We start from the raw sequence: 20,075 nt of genomic DNA, 5'->3' as shown, positions 1-20,075 counted from the left end.
ACCTTAGAACCGTCTCCTGTGAAGCGGATACGTGAAGGGTGCACTGACAGTGCATGTAATTCACTGACGCGTTTTGCTGACAGCAAAAACGCGGTTTTCACATATCCACTGAGTGGAGAGGCTCAAACGGTGCCTTGGTAAGGGCTTCTAGCACCACGTCAAGGCTCCATGACGGTAAGTTGGTCACTCTTGGAGGTTGCAAGTGTCTTGCGCCTTTAAGGAACTGAGATGCCAAAAAATGGCAACCCGGTGATAATCCGTCAATGCGTACATGGCAGGCCTGCAGAAACTGTAATATTACTGCCATAGGACAAGATATTGGGTCATGGCCCCCCGCCAGACACCAATCTTCGAACAACTGCCATTTGTACATGTGCTGCGACCTGGTAGAGGGCGCTCTGGCGCTCTGAATGGTCAAGATCATTGCTGTCGAAAGCCCTAAGGCTGACAGGCGCTTCCGTTCAGGGGCCAAGCCCATAGCTGCATGAGCTTGGGGCTCGGGTGCCAAAGCCGACCTTCGGCCTGGGACAGTAGGTCTGCTCGCAGGGGAAGCTCCCGCGGTTGACCATGCAGTAACTGCAACATGCTCGGGAACCACCCTCTCCGAGGCCACCGAGGAGCGATCAGAATCACTGTCGCTCGCTCTACCCTGACCTTCTCTAAGAAGGCGGGGAGCATTGGAGTCGGTGGAAATGCATATATGAGGACTGGCAGCCAATCGTGAGCCAGTGCGTTGACTCCTAGGGGGCTGTCGGGATCCCTCACCGAGAACCATAGGGGGCAGTGTGTGGTCTCTCGCAAAGCGAAGAGATCCACCTGCGTTCTGCCAAACCATTCCCAGATGCGCTCTACCACCTGAGGGTGGAGACGCCATTCTCCTGCAAGAGGGCCTCCTCTGGATAGGAGGTCCGCTGCGTAATTGACTCTGCCCGGCAGGTGAACTGAGCGCTGAAGGCGGGGGGACCGTAGGCCAACCTGGCGATTTAGATATACGCCACAACCGTGGTGTTGTCTGACCGCACCAACACGTGCTTGCCCAGAAGCACTGGCAAGAAGTGCCGAAGTGCGAGGTCCACTGCTCTGAGTTCTAGAGCGTTGATGTAGGCTGACCTCCAGGGTCCTGACCACACTCCGCGGATCCCTGAGCCGTTCCAGACTGCTCCCCAACCTTGGTTGGAAGCGTCGGTCGTAACCACTTCCCTCCGGAAGATGGGACCCAGGAGAACGCCCTGGCGGATGTCTGCTGGAACTTTCCACCAGCGCAGTGCTTCCCAGCAGGTCCTGGATACCGACAACCTGCGATGTTTGTCTCTCCGCGGATGTAACGCGAAGGCATTGAACTAGGCCTGTAGAGGTATCTGGTGTAATAAGCCCAAGGAAAGGGCTTGTTAGGTGGCAGCCATCAGCCCCAGCATGCGCTGACACAGCTCCATGCTGATTGTTTCTCTCAACCTGAACAGGGAGAGACACTGTTCCAGCGAGGCAACTCTTTCTGTCGACAGGGTCGCTTCCATGGACACTGAGTCCAGACGCAACCCCACGAACCTGGTCTGTTGGCTTGGCACGAGGCGTCTCTTCTCTGAATTGACCTTCAGACCCAGCCGCTGAAGATAGTTCGTAACCATCACTGTGTGCTGAGCCAGCTGCTCCTTGGACTGCGCGCAGACGAGCCAGTCCTCCAGATAGTTCAGCAGTCGGACACCTTGAGCCCGCAAAGGAGCTAAAATGGCATCCATACATTTGGAAAAGGTTCAAGGAGCTAGAGACAGACTGAATGGGAGAACACAAAACTCGTACACCCTGCTCTGGAATGCGAAATGCAGATACTTCCTGTGACCCGGACAGATGGGAACGTGAAAGTACGCATCTGTCAGGTCCACGGTGGTAAACCAGTCGAACTGACTGGATAATGTGTCTGTGTGTAAGCATCCTGAACGATAACCGCCGTAGGTATCTGTTCAGTGCTCGCAGATCTAAAATAGGGCGGAACCCGCCGTTCTTTTTGGGCACTAGGAAGTACTTTGAATAGAACCCCTGGTCGATCAGAGCAGGGTCTACTTGTTGAATGGCACGCTTCCTGAGCAGTGCCTGTATCTCCGCATTCAGGGCTGAGGACTGAACCGAGTCCTTTACTGCAGTTACGACCACCCCCCTGAAGGGGGGAGGTTTTAACCGGAACTGAAGGGTGAACCCAGGGGAGATGGTCTTGTGCACCCAGATGTCGTTGGCGCACTGTTGCCAGAACTGGATCTATGGAACTGTGTAAGGGTGTAATAGCTGCCTGAATGTCTCAGGGCTGCTTTGGTTGGGCTCGCTCACAAGGGGCCTGGCTAGCGCCACGAGGACGCAACTTGCCACCACCTCTAGGGCGCCATTCCACGTGGCGCGGTCTTGGAAAACCAGGCTGGCTGCGTGCTGATGGACCTGCGCGGGAAGTCCTACTACCCCGAGGTTGCGCCTGTTGCTGTGGTGTCGTCTTATGCCAAGGCTGTTCCTGAGGCCGCTTCAGCTGGAACTGCTTACTTGGCCACATTTTGGCCATTCGCTGTGACGCCTCCCGTGCATTGGCGAAGCGTTGCAGCATCTCTTCCACTGCCGAACCAAACGTGTGTCCGGGAGTGATTGGAGCGTCCAGCAAGGGGGCCTTATCAGGCTCCTGCACTCTTGCCTGCGAGAGCCAGAGCTGTCTTCTGGCCACCACCATGGAAGCAATGCTCCTGCCTTGCGCCCGCGTGTTTAACTGGGCCAACCTTACCAGCAGCTGGCTGACAGTACCCAGCTCGCCTCTGAGGGCCTCAGAAGGGCACTCAGGTAATTCCATTATCAGTGCCGCCTGGTACACCGTCAGTAGACTGGCTATAATAGACAGCCTGACTGCCTCCGTGGCCGCAGAGTACCCTTTTTTAAGGTGTGTTTCTGTGGTCCTGCACTGCTTGTTAGGACACGTGTCTATTTGGTGTTTATATACCTACCTTGGTGCTGGGGAAAATGTGCTTGTCGTCTTCTTCTGGTGAAAGGGATTTTTTTAAATTTTTTTATTATTAATCTGGAACACTGCAGTGCTTGGTGTACTGTAAATGGGCTGTAGGGCAAACCGTACAGCTACCACATGGTGGGGAACACACAGCAGTGGAAGATAATAGCAGGCTGCAAAGCAGACTCCACACACACACACACACACGGTCTAGTCATGCAAGACCGAAGCTGCAATATGCGCGTGTATATATATGAAAAATAATATATACAACCCAAAAACACACAGTATATAAATAATATTAATAAATATAAATAATTATAATACAGGAGAAGACGGAGACCACAAGCTTACACAAAAACGCGATGCCGAAGCAAAGCGTGAAGGATATATAAAGTAATATATATAAAAAATATATATAACACAATTATAAAATCCAGTGACCAATAAACGTAACTGAAATAAACTCAGAGAAGGGGCAAAAACCAGCTTCTCAAGCCTAAGCTTTGTGAGTACAGACAGTCACGGGCTCTAGTACCTACCGCTACCAATGCTGAAGACAAAAGAGGAAGAGAGTCTCTGCGCGCTGCGTATAGTAAGCTCCCAGGGGGGCGGGCTTACACGACAGCTCACGCAGAGGCCTATCGGCAGCTTTGCTATAAAGCTCAGCCAATCCCTACTACCTGATGGCAATATCCCATACGTTAGTGGTTATTTTCGAATTGAAAGGGAACTAGAACTAATAGGTTAAGCTAGTCCTGCACATCTGTCCCTTTCCTTGATACTCGAGATGTATTTCAAAACAGATTTTGCTGGTGTTAAAAGTATTCAATGACTGCATAACTTGTTAGGTCCAAAAATGTGAGTTTGCTGCCTTCTGATTTTATGGTCCAAATTCAATACACAAATGTTGCTGGCAGTGCATGTATTGTGTACAATTTCAGAATCAAAATGGATTATTTTGCAAGAACCATCCAGCAAGTCATACATTTCGGTTCAAAGTTTATTTTTTTGGCATTCTATCTCCCTCGCCCTTTTTGTGGGGATTCAAGGGTTATTAAAACTAAAATCAAGAAGACTGTTAATGATGTTATAATGATACCCTTAATAAGTTCCAATAAGCCACACTCAAATAATTTGTATATTAATCAAACTGCCACTTTGAGCTGTGTTCCGTTTTGCAGTAACTTTCATGGAACACTCAATCAGACAAAACCATCTGCTGTGCGTGAGACCGTGTGCATATGAACTGCTGTACCATGTATGCCAGTATAAACTAAATATCTTGGATTAAAGTAGACTGCAATGTCTTGTTCCTGACATGTCTTCTGTAGTACGCAAGCGCTGTAGCAAGTCAGTTAGGTTCTGAAAGACAGGAACGCACTAGGCAAGTGCTTTGATATCCACGAATATTCCTTGTGAAACATCAGCAATCTGTGCTGTCTAAAAGGTGATGGCTGAAAGAGGCGTTATGGAGAATAGAATGTGCTGCAGAATTAGAGGCAGCTATCACTGAGGGACATATTTAAATCGCCTTCAATATTCACGTTGAATCAGTGCCTTCCTGGCTTCCCATGGTGGCGCTGTAGGTTTATTGGCATGTTTTTCGCTTGCTCCCAATATCAACAATAATGACTACAGCATTATAATACTATTTTGAGGAAATCAACACAACACTTTTTTTTGTTATTTAAAAATGTATTTTAATGATACAGGCAGACACATAATTCAGTGTAAACATGGGTGCTAATCCATTACTATGTTGAATCTGCAGTGAATACACAGAACACATAGTGAAAAGGACAAAACACGACACAATTAGCCTGAACTAATGGGTACACAGAGTGCAACATTTAACAGCTGCCATATCACAGGTTTGTGTGTGAGGCTGTTTTAGAGAGGTAAGCAGGTCATTTTTCGGTACGCTCTGACATAACTGTTACAAAGACTGTTACCCTGAAAAATCAAACCGCAGCAAAAACTTTGACAACGCACAATGCTACAGCACAGTAAAGTGAGATTTGGCTGTGCACAAAAAATTATCTCTATAAAATATAGTAAACTGTTTTACCTTATTAAGTCAGTGCTACACTGCTAATAACAACTGTGTTGCCTATAATGGATAATGATTAACAATACACTGCTTTCAGACTACCTTCAACAAAATGTAATACATTGACTAATGTACAAACATATCTCGTCTTTGCATGGCTGGCCACTGTGATACAACAAACTGTTCACCATGAGCAGTATTCATAAATCGTCAGTATGCTTGAAAACTCATAGGATAGCAATACCTTGTCTGCCATTCTAACACTTTATGAATATGACATTCTTACTAAAGTAGCAACATATATATTTAATTTTTCATACGGTGTCCCTTTTTAAAATCACTGGAATTGGCACTTATGTTCACAGACACCGGACAACCAATCAATCAGAAATCACCCAGTCATTGTATCTTTTTATAAAGCCTTAAATGTAAATTATATTTTATAGCAGCACATTATGTCCCTATAGAATTGTTGTATGCAAACACAAACATTTCTTAGAAGTGTAGAGCTTGATACAAGATAATATATATATGTTCCTTCCGTATTATATTTTGAGCATATTTCTATTCATAGGTTACATACAATTTTATCCTGTTTTTAATGTGCTTCTATCACATTGATTTCATATGCACTTCACTATAAAGAATAGTATATTCACTGTAAAGAATATTATAATAGTTCATATTTTAAGAACATTACTTTTTATTTAAAAGAGCTAAACATTTGCTCTTAATAAATTAAATAGTTTGTGATATCTAACCCTTACCAACACTTAAACCAAGTAATCACATCATAACAGCTGATAACATTAGGAAACTACTGTAGATATGTGTGTTTGTTGAACTATGAGGTTAAACTAGGATTCTACCAAGTGTGGAAGTTTCTGTCATTAGCAGATATGGTTAGCTGTATTTAGATATAGCAGATCCAAGCTGCTACCTAACTAACAAATTAACAAGGCATTTTTTATCTACCTCAAGGGTATATGATATTTTTTTGAAGGTGCACAAACAACTGTACTCTTGACAGTGCATGTCAATTTGAAAATAAAAACAGCTCAAACCTGGGGATAGTTAAAGAAAGGCTCTGCCCCATGAAGAACTATGTATCAGAGGGCTCTTATTTTAAATAAAATTAAAATACAATAAAAGATTGTACTGTTCCCCACTTAAAAAAAAAAAAAAAATAATCAGGGTTTTGCATACTACCTACCTACACATTATCTAACAAACTGAATGTACGCAGTGCATGAGATAATACTTCTGATTGTATGAATTACTACAAACAATATTTGATATGTTAACAAATATTTGTTAGAAGTTCCGCTAACCTCTCCCATTCTTTATTTGCAATGTTTATTAGTTTTTTTTTTCCCCTTCAAAATAGGAATTAAATTACTGTATCTTCCACATGTACTAGAGTATGGCAAGCTAGTGTGCTCTGTGCACTATTTTCCAGTGTGAAAGCCCATTACTTCCATGTGTTGTGTAACTGTATATGAAGCAGATTAGTAAAAAAAAAAAAAGAAAAAAGGCAGATGCCGCAGTAGTAGATGGTGGCGTTTCCATTTTGGGATAATTTCAACTTGAGATTATCTTAATTGTTGGTAATGTTATTTTGATCATACGACTCAAACTGTGTTATCCCTTTTAAAGGTATTTTAAAAATAAATATTTTAGTCAGATTCTAACTTGATGAAGAAGTTTGCAATAATAATCACATTGCATTTCAATATTTCCACCCAGTTTACATCAGAAGGGTGTGTAGATGCAAAAGCATTTAAAACATAATTTACCTCACTTATAGGTGTCATTACCTATATTCCTTTTGACATGTCTAAAATTCTCTACGCAGGGGGCAGGGGAGGAATGGAAACAAAATGAAATATGCAACAGAATTTTATTCTGCTAGTACTACTTCTTTGCAGTGCTAGTGCATCAGGTACTATTGGTAAGAATCATTATTAGTTCATCATTTTTTTTTGTGTGTGTGTAGATAACACAGACAGTCCTCAAACCTTGAAAAGAAAAGGTTCACACATTTACTGGGTTAAACCAAGCTTGCTGTTGGACAGGCTACGTTGTGTAAGCTGTGCCAGATATGGCTTCACGCTCCCTTTAAACGACAACTCTGCATCAGTCATCGCCTGCTCCTGAGCTACGGTTTGGGTCTTTTTCCACAATTCTACTCGACCTTGCCTGCATTTTTTTTGCTCTTGTGGATGTACGCCTCAAAGAAGAACTGGCAGAAGAGCACAAAGTAGCTGAGGTACATGAGGGAGGACCACACAATGTTCTGCACGTGTGACGGACACTGTCCTTGCTGCATCCAGGAGAAGACCAGGTAGTTGACTATGCAGCCCACCACCATCTGGGTGATCTGCGTGAGGGTGATGATCATGGCGAACTTGCGGGACACCCGGAAGCCAGCTGCTCGCAAGGCGTAGTAGGAGTACATGACTGCATGCACCAGGTAGTTTATGGTCATGAACCAGCCCCCTCCGGCCACCATGTCCTTGTACGAGTACCAGGAGTAGAGGAGCACAGTGATGTGGTGGTACCAGTGCAGGAAGATGAGCTTCTGTTTCCTCAGTATAATGAAGATTGTGTCTCCTGAATAAAAGACAGGACATTGCATTAGACATGAAGGATGATGAACAGTCATTGTTCTTAGCTACTCCAAAACAGAATGCACAAGTTTGGCTCCTTCGTACACAGCAGCACAGAAAGGGCCCGTTTGGCTTTTCAGAGGAGCGTATAGCTGATCTACGTTAATACATTTAACAAACCTTTGACAGAAGCTATAGGTGTTCCATTTTACAATGAGTATGCCAGTTTTTATTCTGTAATGCACAACCCTATTGAGGCCTAAAGTTACTTATCTTCTTACAATTAACCCAGTTTTCATCTGGTATAATTAACATGAACATAGCTGTTTCTAAAAAAAATCTCATATAATTAAAAATAACAACCATTAAAACTACCACTACTATGGCCAATTACTTATCCTCAAGCAAATTCTTATGTATTCGCTAATTAGATCTGTAGCTAATAACCGTCTGTGTTAATGTGTTCTATATGCTGAGCACTGCTTGTTATTAACACTGTGTTGACAACATCAAGTCTAAACAATTAAGAAGCCAGTTACAGTATGATAGACTATGGTCTCATTTCTGAGGCAGGCTGACCAGCATCATAGTGTTATTATAGCTTTCTTTAAAGGTTTAACGGACCTCGGCTGAACAACTTTGATGCAAAAGAACATTCTGCATGCACACCTACTGTTTGAATACAGAGGTGTCCTATAATGGTATACAATTATGTGTTCCATCCTAATGGAGTTATCACAGACCAATGAACTTCAAATAAAGGAAACTTGTCCAGTAATTGCTATGCTATTACCTTCTCAAGTGTCAGAGCTACCACAATTTGTAAGTGTGATATCCAGTAATTGAGTAAACGTAAGGAGGTAAAGCGAGTGGAAAATGAAAAACACAATATGATCATGGAGCCTTTAGTTAAGAATTATATATATATATATATATTTTTTTTTTAACTGCACATCACTTACCAAGTTCAGGAGCCTTGCTTAGCACAAATGCATAAGCCCAGAATTTGCTGACTGGTCCATTGTAGAAACTCTGATCGCAAACTGACTGCTTTAGCCCTTTGGTCATCAGAATATAAACCATATATCCCCCTGTGCGGGCAGCACCAAAAATACTGCATGCCAAAGAAACAAAGAGAAAGGTGTCATTGCAGAGTACTAAGGCAGGTAGCAAGCATTCAAATTATACAAACTTGTATAAACATATCTCAGTTGATATGCTTTGTACATAGCAAATACTGTAGAAAAAAATAGCTATGATTAGTCAATCGCATTCTTCACTCATAGAGACCTGTGCTTCAGTTTGGCTTCAGGGATGCTTAATATCAGTATCTTTCATCTTGTGACTAGTTTCATAGTAACGAGCCAACTCAAAAATGCTTTTATCCAAAATCCACATGCCTATCTGTTGATCTGTTTCACTCTATCTACTCTGACAAATGACCACACTTATAAAAAGAAATAGTCTTACCTTTGTGCTTCATGACAAAAAGTACGTCAAGCACAGCACAGCAAAGACAGTAACATAGACTGATCTACCATGCAGAACTGGAAATCTTAAAACTTTTTTTTTTTTTTTAATCATAACCCTGGTTCCTTGAAATAGTAGTGCCAGCTCACCGAAGGACCTCATCACCAAAGGGCCGGTAGTCTAAAAGTCTAAAGTGTGGTAGTCCACATGAGGACAGGCCAATGTGGACCAGCTGCAAACTTTTGTACCCAAGCAACAATTATGAAGGCTTCAACTCCAGAACAGGTTTGCGTATATTTTGTTCTTTTGTATCTGTCACTTAATGCTCTGGCTCCTCTTGTACCTGTCTCTTTTCGCCTCGACACCACCCTCTCCCACTTCCACTTCTACTCCCTCTCCTCAACTGCTCTCTACCATGACTAACTTTAATATTCCTGTAATCCTCTCCTCCCGCTCCTGTCATCTGGCTCCTCTCTGCCACAAATCGAACTCCTCTGACCTGATCTCCCTGCCTCTCCCCCTTTCCTCTGCTCACCCCCTTCCCAACCCTACCACCCCCCCACGGGGGGGGGGGGGGGGGGACCTCTCTTTGGTGACCTCTAGAATTGTCTCTTGGCTTGCAAGAAAGCTGACTTTATACTCGGCTTTTTCCTCTCATCTCTCGCTTGACTTCCTTGCTCTCACTGAAACCTGGATCTCCCTTGATAACACTACCACTCCGGCCACCCTTTCCTCTCTCTATGTCCTGTCCCACTCTCCTCGCCCCTTTGGACAGGGTGGGGAACAGGACTTCTGCTCTCTCTTTCTCTGCACTTTTCCGTCCCACCTGCTCTCTCCTCTCTCTCTGTTAGCACCTTTGAGTTTCACGCTGTTGAAATTACTTTCGCTTGTTGCCTCCTCATTGTTCTCCACTGCCCTCCTGGACCCCTTAATCACTTTATTCATGAGCTTGACTTCCTCCTCTCTTCCCTCCCCTATTAGATGACTTCAACATCCACCTCTACAACCTTAACCACTCTGCTGGATTTTTCCCCTTCTTCACTCCTTTGCCTTCAGTCCCCCCCCATCATCAACTGGACCTCTAGAGACTATTTTCTGCCCACCCTCTCAATCACTCCTCCTGATATCTCTGCTCACTACTTTATCTCCTCATTGTCGCTCTCATCCGTTCCTGCTCCACCGAACCCCTCTGTAACCTGTTCTCTCTCCCCTTCAGTCTTTTCCTCTGCTGCTCTCTCACACCTCCCCTCCATCAACTCCTCCCATCTATCTGTAGACTCAGCAACCTCAGCCATCTTCTCCTCCTCACCTCTCAACCTGCTTGCTCCTTCTCATCCCAACCCTGGCTCTCCTCAGTGCTCCACCCAGCTTGTATTAAACTGTGCTCTGCTAAAAATTTGCTCCCTGCTCCCTGCTCCAGAGGCATAAACCCACCAGCCAAAACTACTGTCCTGTCTCCCTTCTCCCTTTCCTCTATAAAACCCTTGAGCGAGCACTACATCACCAGCTCTCTGCTTTCTTGTCAGAACACTCTCTGCTCAACCCTCTCCAGTCTGGTTTTTGCCCAGCACACCAATGAAACTGCTCTTCTCTCTATCACTAACTCTCTACTCTCTGCCTGTGCCACCTCCCTCTCCTCTGTCCTAATTCTCCTAAGCCTCTCTGTTGCCTTTGACACAGTCAACCACTCTATTCTCTCTACTCTCTCTATTCCCTCGCTGCCTTGGAATCTCTGGCACTGCTCTTGCCTGGTTCTCCTCCTATCACGTACAAAGTGTCCTGATGTGGCTCACCCTCTCTTTTGACGGGCGTCCCCCAAGGCTCAGTCCTGGGACCTCTCCTGTTTTCTCTCTACACCTGCTCCCTGGGTCCCCACATCTCCTCCCATGGCTTTTTGTATCATTTCTATGATGATGATGCCCAGATCTTCCTCTCTTTTCCCCCCTCCAACTCCAACATTTCCTCCAGTATCACTATCTGCCTCACGGCCATCTCCTCCTGGATGCACCCGCATCATCTTAAACTTAATCTCTCCAAATCATATCTCCTTTTCTTCCTCCCCCAGTACTTACGTCAGCTTGTACTTGTACTGAACAACTACATACCTTGCTGTATTCTACTACTGTCATGACTCCACCTCTGAGGTATTAAAAGGACTGCGCTTATAGATCTCAGCATCATTTTTCTTTCAAGCCTGCTGCAATCATGGATGCAGCGACCTTGAAGGTTAATGGGTACTTTTCTATTTCAGGGAATGTGGCATGTTACATTGCTTGTATTTTGTTTTGTATGTGTTGTATTATAATTTAAATGTATTGATATTATTGTTTTACTTGTCCGTAATGTGGCCATGTCCCAATTAATCAAGTAATTCCTAACTGGGAGACAGCCACATATATAAAAGCGAAGCAGCTGCTCCAGTGGAGTTGATGAGGGTGCAGAGAGTTTGGAGAAAGGAAACAGAGAGACAGTAAGAGTTATAAAACCTTGACTTTCGTTAGAGCCCTCACCTACGGTTTGGGACGCATTAATTCCAGTGGTGGTCATCTACCACATGGTACAGCCCGCATCAACGGGCTCTATTGCTTAAATAGAACCATTTAGGTCTGGGCTAATGCAAAAAGAATATACAGTTTAGGTTCGAAAAAATGTTTGGTGTTAAAATTCCTTTTGAGTTGGTCACTGTGAAAAAAAGTCAGGCTGGTAAATGAACCGGCTATTAATCTCCAAACCATATTTTATACAGTATTGCATATGTAATATATTGTCGACAAAACAGTGATTGGACATTGTTCGATATTTTTTTATTTTATATATCAATTTTATATGTCAACCGGCCTCAACTGGCAAAACATCAGCACCCCAAAAGCCTATGAGGTATAGCAGTTACACACTGTATTTAATATGCAGTGAACCTGCAAAGATTAACTAAACAATTTGTCCTTTGGGCATGGAATGAAGGCTGTACTTAACAGTATGAATGATAAGTCTGTTCTGAAAAAAAAGAAACAGCCTAGGTTTTTGCATGCAAGTACAGTACAAGCAAATTCAATACTTGAAGGAAAGTCACCTAAAAACAGATTGGATTGTTGCTTAAGTTATTGTTGTTTCAATAACTAACACAATAATTAAAACGTTTACAAAATATTTTATATTATGTGCGTTTTTGTTGTTGCTGGGAAGATTATGTTCTGATGTTAACAATCATCTGTGCTGCAGAATGGTGAAGCCCCCCAGTTGCCATTACTGACTGAGTAGATACGCACATTTTGCCCAACCTATCGTAGGTTATCCTCTAGTATTTAAGACATCAAAAATAACTGCTTACCACAGCAGTCTGTAAAGTGAGAACCATCAGCTGGGATTCTAGAAGCAAGGCAACATTACAATCCTGAAACAATTATATCCCTGTACTTTATACAGCATATATAAATAACATTTAGAGAATTACAAAACTGGTAATGAAAGCACTGCTAATCTGCAAGGCAATTAAGTTTAAGAAAATTATAAACCAGGTTTCATTTCACACTGTCACTTTAATAAGACCAGAAATATACAGTACATTTATGTCACATTTCACATGCACACATTATAAATAATTATGTAGAACAAGATTTAAAGCAACTTGATATTCGTAGTAAATATCACAGCAATCTTAACTTGTGTATTGTTGTTGTTTAGAATCACTTTGTAAATAATCATACCTCATGGTGACTTTTTAGAGCGCAGTTTATAGAATCCCTGAGGCCTCAATAGCTATTAGAAGAGTCCTTATCTCATATAAAGGAGCAGTTTCTCCTGCTTGATGCCACTACCACCGCCATCAAAAAAAACTTTTTTTTTTTTAGCTTTTTGGAGGCCACAGGAGTGCTTAAAAATTAAATGTTGTTAAAGGTCACCAGGATGTGAAGACTGAAAGAAAATGATATATAAAGTGAATGTAAACAAGAAGAATATGTTCGTTAACTGGTAGTTTGTATACCAATGCTAAGGGGCTCATTAGGTGCTTCTGTTAAATTTGCAGGCATAAAATATGGCCCAACAACCCCCAAATTACATTTTGGATTTTTTTGGACCTATTGCTAGAACGATAATGTGAACTGAATATGCTAAGCAAATAGCAAATAGACATCCCAATGTTTTAGATGTATTCCAGAAAAGGACGGATGTAAAATATACAAGAGATGCAAACTACCAAAAACCTAAAACAACACTAGGCACCTCACAGTCATGCAGTGATGTATTTTCATGCAGTTACTGGATGGATTAGAAATAAATACATCATTTAACAGAAGCAAGCTTGCTTATCAGTTGGACATATTGAGGATCACTGAACTTCAAATACATATGTTTTTAATATAATTTCAATACTACATTTATATTTTAAGTTTACGGTGTTCAACATCATTCTTTGTGAATAACTTTTGGCAGCACCTGAAACTTTCACACTCTTGAAGGGTGAGGAAGCAGTTCAGTCTCCATGTCTAATTATTGACCTCTCTTTATTGAACCTACTTGCATATAGATTTTGACTACAGTACGAAGATTTAAATTGAGCCTAATTTCAATTATAACCTGATTTGTACCCTTGGACTTCCATGAGTAAAAATTCAGTGCATTAACCCACAATGCTAATGCAATGAACTATAAGCAACGGTGTCTAGTGGGAGAATGTGGTTTTTAATAATGCTTAGATTTTAATATTATGCCTGATTGACTTGCTTACTGCTTCCAACTATTTCAAACGGAAATCATTCACTTGTTCGCAATTATAGTAATTACCACATTGTATCTACCTACAGTACAGCACGTTTTAATCAATTCCTGGACAGTTTGGTTCATTTTTAGGTGCCTTTCTTAAAAATCTGGTACTACACTAGGTTAAAGAATGTTCACATTTTGCTTGCCTTGCCTTCCAGGAAGTCTGTTGCTGATTTCGGTCATTTCACCCTGGCAGGGTCTTTGGTGTCGAGGCATATTACTGGATGAAAGAATATCAGTCAAAAGGAGAAGCAGCTCATTTCACCTTATTGTCCAAACAAATGTTAAAGCAACGTCTCTCCCCATACAAACAAACTGATAAAGATTCAGACTTCATTAGCCCTAGCAATCAGATGCCAGAACAAATGCAAAAAAAGAGGGACCGTGACTAGATCATGTTATGTTAAAGTGTCACACAGCATTGGATGATGAGAGATAATGAGATGAGGAGATAAAAAATGTCAATTTTAACAAAATACAATTAGTGTGTGTACGATAAAGTGTAACAGTATGATTAATGCCACATTGATGTCACGGGATACATATTACAATTCTATCGTTTTCCTAGACTTAGCTTTAGGACATGTCAAAGCACAAGGGTGCTGCAAGGATGCCAACCTGGCCAGATGGTCACTTTGGGGTTAATAACTCAGTAACCAATTACCTTGTGACACTGACAATGCATATATGGTTTTTGTTCTTAGATAATCTGAAGCAACTACTAGATGATAACTACAGTGGTTCAGGAGCTCTCTCAAGTACAGTAATGTTAATGGTGTCATTGCACTTTCATCTACACTCGCCTAAATCAAATTAATATTTAGCATCTCACCAATAGGCACACTGTTGACACATTACTAACTTGGAGGAGAGCAGCAGTTGTCTGTTATGTGAAAATATCGTGAATGCTTTGAAAGATCGGATCTCTCAAACACAGCCCCTTTTCACAGCTTGTTTCCATCCCACACAGGCACCCCCTCTCCCTATTATCGACCAAAAACTAAATAAGAGATGACAGCTAATAATGTGGGATTCTTCCTAAAACACCAGGCAAATATGACATCATCAGATGTGGAATGAGCTATTTTCTTATTTATTTATTTAAATTTATTATCTGGGACTAAACGAGATTAAAGAAACACCTAAAGAAAATACATTTTCTGATAGGGTTGTAGTTCCTTGGTCAGTTCTTTTTATCCTATTCACTAACATACTTTATTCACCCAGTAACATACTTAACTAAATGACCTAGGAAGTGCTGCAGGTCTAACAGATTCTCTTCCCTGAAGTGTAAGGCATTGGAACTGACAATGTTGTTTAACATAATGAAGTAAAAGATATCATGTTTTAAAATGAAAATACATGTTTTCTCTAACATGTCTTTCTTACAAAACTGGAAGGGCAAGCCAGGAAAGAAAGAAAGAGATATATATATATATATATATATATATATATATATATATATATATATATATATATATATATATATATATATATATATATATAGTACCTATAGAAAGTCTATACCCCCTGGAACTTTTTTCACATTTTGTTGTGTCAGTGCCTCAGAGTTTCATGCATTTAAATGAGGATTTTTTTCCACACACCTAGATTTGGCAATATTTGACCATTCTTCTTTACAAAACTGTTCAAGCGCTGTCAAGTTCCTTGGGGAGCATTGATGGACAGCAATCTTCAAGTCATGCCACAAGTTTTCGATTGGATTTAGGTCAGGGCTCTGATTGGTCCTCTCAAGGACCTTTACCTTTCTGTTCCTTAGCCACTCCAGTTAGCTTTGGTTGTGTGCTTTGTGTTGTTCTCATGCTGAAAGGTGGACTTAACTTGATGTGTTTGGTTACACCTGAGCTAATTTAGGATTGTTATTACAAGGGGGCTGGACACTTATCCAACCAAGCTATTTCAGTTTTTATTTTTCATTAATTTTCTACAAATTTCAAGAATATTTTTTTCACTTGGAAGTTGTGGGGTAGGATGTGTAGATAAATGAATCACTTAGGAAACTCAAACTTGTATCCTTCAAATGCAAGAGGGTCAACACATTAATAAACAGGCAAGAACATATTATTTAGCTTAATGTAATTAATTCACAATCCATTTTCCCTACTAATTTGGATTATTGTAAAGGAATAGTGGGTTGCAATAATAATATTGTCCTTCTATTATTCTGTGACAGGCTATAAGATGAAAATGAGTAAGCATTAACCAGCTTGCATTAAACATCTGACAGGCTTTCTCCTTTACAAAACAACTTGTACTTACCTAAAGACTGCAAGGCTCATTGACCAGAGCACTAGAAGTTTCCGTAATTCAAACTTTTCGCGCTGTTTCATCAAGTGTCTGCCACCAAATATAAAGGCTGCATAGAGAGCAGAGAACAAAAATGACTTCTTCCTGTAAGAGAAAGAGTGGATTTTACCAAACCATAATACTGATACAAACTTGAACCTGAATCTTAATTCTCTGTGCTGCAAAATTGCAAATTGATAAACAAGCTACCATTTAAATACCAAATAAACAAATAAATAAAAAAAAAAAACTTTTGAGTCAGTGGTTTAAACATAATGGGAGTTGGATGTATTAATCTTTCCTTTTTGCATTTCATGGCCAACCAACTAAACACAGTCAATCATGTGACCTGCTTTGTGGTTTAGTTTCTTACTAAAGTAACCACAGCCTGCAGGGCTCTACGCTAACTTTTTTTAGTAGGAGCACATTAGGAGCACACTGAAAAGCACACACAAAGACTGTATATTTGTTTATTAATATACACAATTAACATTTTCTTTCAATTTTGCACAAGATAAAACGGAGAACAGTTATATATTTTTCATATTCCGGTACATCAAATAATGAGTAACTAAATCAAAACTTTTAACATAAGTATTCTCTTTTTTTTAAAGCAAAAAGTAGGCTAAATATATTAAAAAGTAAATAGTAAATCCAGTAAACCTAATCTATCAAATAAAATGAATACACACAAATTCTCTACACTTTTAACACTCTTTTAAAATCATTAACAGAGACCACTTATGCTTCCTGTTTTTCCTCCCTGATCTCGTTTTTCCTTCCTCTCACCCTTCCCCACACAGTGTTATTCTGAACGTTTTCAAATGAGCGCCTGTTGTATCAATGACTGAACAGAACTTGTAGTAGGGATATGTTGTTTTTAGTGCATTGTTGCAATGGGCAACAGACACTAATAAACTACATTCCCAGAGTGCATTGCACCTAAACTGAATAGTGATTTAACAGTTAGGCTATTTTTTTTTTTTTTTCAACAGAGGCCCAAGCATTTAGCAGAGGAGCATAATTGACTTTAGGCACCGTGGTGGAGCATCAATAAAACATCTTCTCCTTGCGGTTTTTAGTAGCATAGCTACCTTTTTATAATTCTAGTCAGGCATCCATAGATAAAAGACCACGACAGCATGGTCTTATAACCAGTTATGCAAAGGAGGGTCCTATAAAAGAGATAGCACTGCATCAAACAATACAAAGACGTTTTTATATTTTATAATCTGTACACCTAGGTCAAAAGTTTTGCATCAACCTATAGAATTAACTAATTTTGTTTCATAAAGTCCAATGCAACCTGCTGAATAAATAATGTTACGTTAACATACTGCATGACATACTGATATTTAATTAAAAACAGACACATTGAACAAATTTGACATTTTGAAATCTAACATGAGATACTGTATTACAGTTATGCCTTCCAGTAGACTTTTGCAATAGCATTTTGTAGCTTCTCTGACTACATGATGTTAAATAAAATATCTAAATTATGTTGATATCATTTTATTTTTTGTTTGTGCAGACATTCCGGGTAGTCCAGTGCTTCTCGGCATTTACAAAAAATGATTAATCAAATCAAACATCAGCTGTGTCACTCAGTGAAGGAATACAAAGCCTGTTTTTTCTTAGAACGTGATAACACTACAGTGACTCACAGATACGATAATGCCCTTAAATGTCACATAACATTTAAATGATAGAATGATTTACAAAGAAGGCTTTTGCTACCGCATAATTATTGATGGCCTCATTCCAAACCGATTCCAATATGCGAGACACATCCATTTGCACATTGGGAAACAATGGTAGATAACAAGATGTATAATCCAGTGGCGTAGCTGGGGGTGGTTTTAGGGTTTTCTATATGAGTCTCATATAGAAATTATAGGCTCGGGGGACGAAAATACAAAACACAATTGGCGACTCTTAAAAAATGAATGCTTTTAACGGTGCATTTGAAGATAGATATGAAAATGCATATTACTCAAAAGACAAAATTATTATTGTAGCCTTTGGATAAGAAAGTACAGTGAAATTAGTTATTTAAACCTAGTTCATTGTTTACAAATGATGCACAAAAGCGCCTTCTCTGGCCACAACATCACATAAAATTTAGAATTTTACCGACTTTTCTTGATAAAAATGAATCCATGTCTGGGAGGTAACTAGTTGGCCTCTGCTTTTGACCAACTCTGAGAACACCTGTTTTTTAGTTCCCTGCAAATCATGCTTTAAACAGCTGTTGTAAAACCGAGACCTATAAGTACTTGACAAGTTTGCAATGAAAAACAAGAGGATGGACTTGAGAATCTAAACATCTTACAAATTGCTGCTGATTGAACAAGATAATGTTTTTTTTTTTTTTTACTGTTCTCGTTGACGAAGCACATAGTTTCAGACAAGAAGAAACGACAGGAACGATTTCTAGGATTTGTTAACGGCTCTGAGTGAGGAGATGCTGATGCCATCTATCAGAATACAAAGAAGTTCTTAGAAGAAATGGGGACTGCAAACTTGCCAGTCGAAGCACTGTGTTACGATGGGGCAGCTGTCACGGCAGGTCATGTAAACGGTGTACAGCAAAAAATATTGCAAGATTATCCGACAGCTATATATATATATATATATATATATATATATATATATATATATATATATATATATATATATATATATATATATATATATATATATACACATTGCATTGCTCACAAATTGAATTTGGTTTTGGTAGCGGCCTACAAAGTAAACTGGACAGCAGCAGGATTTTTTTACTCTTTAGAGGGCTTATTTACATTTTTTTCACAGCCTGGCACTCACCATGCTTATTTAGAGGCCCAGAAGACACTTGGATTGAAACTGGAACTGTTTAGCTTAAGTGACACGAGATGGGCATGCAGATGGAGGAATGTAAGTGCTGTAAAAAACTTAATGACAGCACATCTTAGCAGTTTGTCAGGACTGTCTGAGCCTCCGAACCGAAGGTTTGTTGAAGCATCAGGTCTTTCCAAGCATGTGCAGAAAATAGGATTTTGTGTGTGTTTGATTGTTTTTGATCACGTTCTTAGTGTGATTCACATAAAACGTAAAGCACTGCAGACACAAGACATAACACTCTCAGGCTTTCAGTGTATTGCAGAGAAGTGTGAAAATGTTGTAAACAAGCACTAAATGGGATGATGTTTGGGAGGAAACCCAAAAGTTCTGTGAGCTGTATGATGTGCCTGTTAATCCTGATGCAGATGAAAAGTATGTTCACAAAAGACCTGTGAAAAAAAAAAAAAACAGCTTTACTTGAATGCTCACTTGTTGCAAACACACTTGGACAACGGGAATATCAGTAAGGTAAAAATGAAAGTGTAAAGGAAAAATGGGCCAGACAGCTGTATTTTCCTGTGTTGGACACACTGGTTGGTGAATGTAATCGCAGGTTTTCATCCATTCAATGGAGACATGTGAAAGGTCATTTTCTGCCATGTGACGTGTACGAAACTGGACGCGATCCACAACTGGTCAAGAGATTGTCGACTTTGTGTTTACTGCACATTGAAAGTGACCTTTTTTTGAGACATTAACCCAGAGCAGATCACTGACTGCTAGTCTAGTCTAGTCACCGGATTTTACTCCACTGATGTTTAAGGTAAGACTGCTGCAGTTGTTATTAATATTTCATCGTGATATATTATTTGCACAAATAGCACCTAAATGCATTGAATGCCACGGAATATAATTATTATACAATTATACTGTCACAGTGCTATAAGTGTGTGTACAGGTTTACATGTGAAGCAGTATAGGCCCTAGTACAGATAATTAAATTTGTGTAAACTGGTTAATGTAAACATACAGAGAAGTGTTCAATTTTGGTTTACTGTACCAAAGGTTAACA

The 20,075-nt window shown here is 40.4% G+C and overlaps 1 protein-coding gene and 1 pseudogene across 2 annotated transcripts in view; both read right to left on the bottom strand.

The window, feature by feature from the left end:
- Positions 1-468: 468 nt before the first annotated feature.
- On the bottom strand, positions 469-2,821 carry LOC121326498 (annotated as a pseudogene).
- Positions 2,822-4,694: 1,873 nt separating this feature from the next.
- Positions 4,695-20,075, bottom strand: part of LOC121295617 (elongation of very long chain fatty acids protein 6) — a 44,716-nt gene continuing 29,335 nt past the window's right edge. The window contains exons 2-4 of one of the 2 annotated variants that reach the window (XM_041220498.1): positions 16,148-16,279; positions 8,599-8,750; positions 4,695-7,640 (exon numbers count right to left, since the gene is read on the bottom strand). In XM_041220498.1, the coding sequence (XP_041076432.1) occupies positions 7,213-7,640; positions 8,599-8,750; positions 16,148-16,279 (712 nt within the window). In that variant the 3' untranslated portion in view covers positions 4,695-7,212. The remainder of the gene's footprint in view (positions 7,641-8,598; positions 8,751-16,147; positions 16,280-20,075) is intronic. The other variant, XM_041220506.1, reaches the window with a different exon arrangement.

Source organism: Polyodon spathula, chromosome 2 (genome assembly GCF_017654505.1).
Source record: "Polyodon spathula isolate WHYD16114869_AA chromosome 2, ASM1765450v1, whole genome shotgun sequence".
NCBI lineage: Eukaryota > Metazoa > Chordata > Actinopteri > Acipenseriformes > Polyodontidae > Polyodon > Polyodon spathula.
The sequence above is the reverse complement of the archived record's forward strand: the minus strand, read 5'-3'. Positions and strand labels throughout refer to the sequence as shown.